Source organism: Triticum dicoccoides, unplaced genomic scaffold (assembly GCF_002162155.2).
Source record: "Triticum dicoccoides isolate Atlit2015 ecotype Zavitan unplaced genomic scaffold, WEW_v2.0 scaffold203018, whole genome shotgun sequence".
Classification (NCBI taxonomy): Eukaryota; Viridiplantae; Streptophyta; class Magnoliopsida; order Poales; family Poaceae; genus Triticum; species Triticum dicoccoides.
This window is the reverse complement of record NW_021235077.1, coordinates 1-1,532: the sequence shown is the minus strand read 5'-3', so window position 1 is coordinate 1,532 and position 1,532 is coordinate 1. Positions and strand designations below refer to the sequence as shown.

General features: G+C 47.3%; 1 protein-coding gene across 1 annotated transcript; it reads left to right on the top strand.

Moving 5' to 3' along the window:
• The first annotated feature begins 6 nt into the window (after window positions 1-6).
• LOC119345071 (ervatamin-B-like) lies at window positions 7-867 on the top strand. Its single transcript, XM_037615299.1, has one exon. It carries the CDS (start codon window positions 24-26, stop codon window positions 621-623), a length of 600 nt encoding a protein of 199 aa, XP_037471196.1. The 5' UTR covers window positions 7-23; the 3' UTR covers window positions 624-867.
• The last annotated feature ends 665 nt before the right edge of the window (window positions 868-1,532 follow it).

The following is a 1,532-nucleotide window of genomic DNA, read 5'->3' as shown; positions in this document are numbered from 1 at the left end:
GTGCGGATGGATAAAATTGTAATATGGCAGGATCATGCTGGGCATTCGCGGCGGTGGCGGCGATCGAAGGCATGAACAAGATTAGGACAGGGGAGCTGGTGTCGCTGTCCGAGCAGGTACTCGTGGATTGCGACACACGGAGCGGCGGCTGCGGCGGCGGCCACTCAGACTCGGCTATGGCCCTTGTGGCCGCACGTGGTGGCATCACGTCGGAGGAGAGGTACCCATACGCCGGATTCCAGGGAAAGTGCGACATGGACAAGCTCCTCTTCGACCAACAGGCGTCCCTCAAGGGCTTCAAGGCCGTGCCACCCAACAACGAAGGTCAGCTGGCGATTGCCGTGGCCATGCAGCCCGTGACGGTCTACATTGACGCCAGCGGTTTTCAGTTCCAGTTCTACTCCGGCGGCATCTACCGTGGCCCCTGCTCCGCCAATGTGAACCACGCCGTCACCATCGTCGGCTACTGCGAGGGTCCTGGCGAGGGAAACAAGTACTGGATTGCCAAGAACTCATGGAGCAACGACTGGGGTGAACAAGGATATGTCTACCTCGCAAAGGACGTGCCCTCGTCCACGGGCACATGTGGCCTCGCCACCTCGCCCTTCTACCCCACGGCTTGACCACAGGCAGCACTATGTGTGATATCTAAGGAATTGCTTCCGTTTCGTTGTGATAATGCTAAATTACTATTTTTGTTATACTTCCCTTTAATTTGATCAATAATCGGTAGACCGTGCGTGCGATAGCATGGCCTGAGTGTAATAAATCGTCGTGTGAATTACACTTTCTACAAGTTAATTGTACATTTGTGACACATATTTACCGATTTAACGGATGCCGTGTCGAAATATCCCATCTAAAAAACTTTGTACCCGGTTTTACTCCATTTAGCATTTTACCTATTATTAGATATGAACTGCATGTTAGGTAGATACTTTTACAACAATGTGTAAACATCTCAGGACAGGATGGACTATCATGTCTAGCCTTCTCTTCTCCATGTGTTCCACTCCTCGCCATCGTTGTGGTATCCTTTAACGGTGATCATCACCGCACGCATTTTACAATCGACACCCATGAGAGAAACATGGAGAAAGTTTTAAAATAGGGTAATGTAGACGAATGCTCATCAAATGGGTTAACTGGTTCCGCGATTGTACAAATTGGAGGTAAAAAGTGAAGCTCAGTCTGAATTTACAGATAACATGTTGGGTACTGGCATGCTCGTGTGTTCTCTTCTTTGTTTCTACTTCTCTGTTGGGATTATTTTTCTAAAATCAAATTTGCATGTGCAATGAGCATTTTTACGGTACCGTTAAAAACATATGAAAACTCCATTTGTTAGATTGTGATGGCTGAAGATTAGATGTAGATATATAGGATTGCCACCTCTAAAATCCGTGGGGTACATTTTGAAGTCGTAATCAAGACAAAATTACTGTGCCGTCAGATCATCTCAATTGTGCTCCTGTTATTATGTACGCATACCCCCATATTTTGTTCGTTTCTGGACGTCTAAACACAAGATC

What these genes read in the sequence shown, in the direction of transcription:
- LOC119345071 (XM_037615299.1), top strand. Translation starts at nt 24, where the DNA reads ATGGCAGGATCATGCTGGGCATTCGCGGCGGTGGCGGCGATCGAAGGC.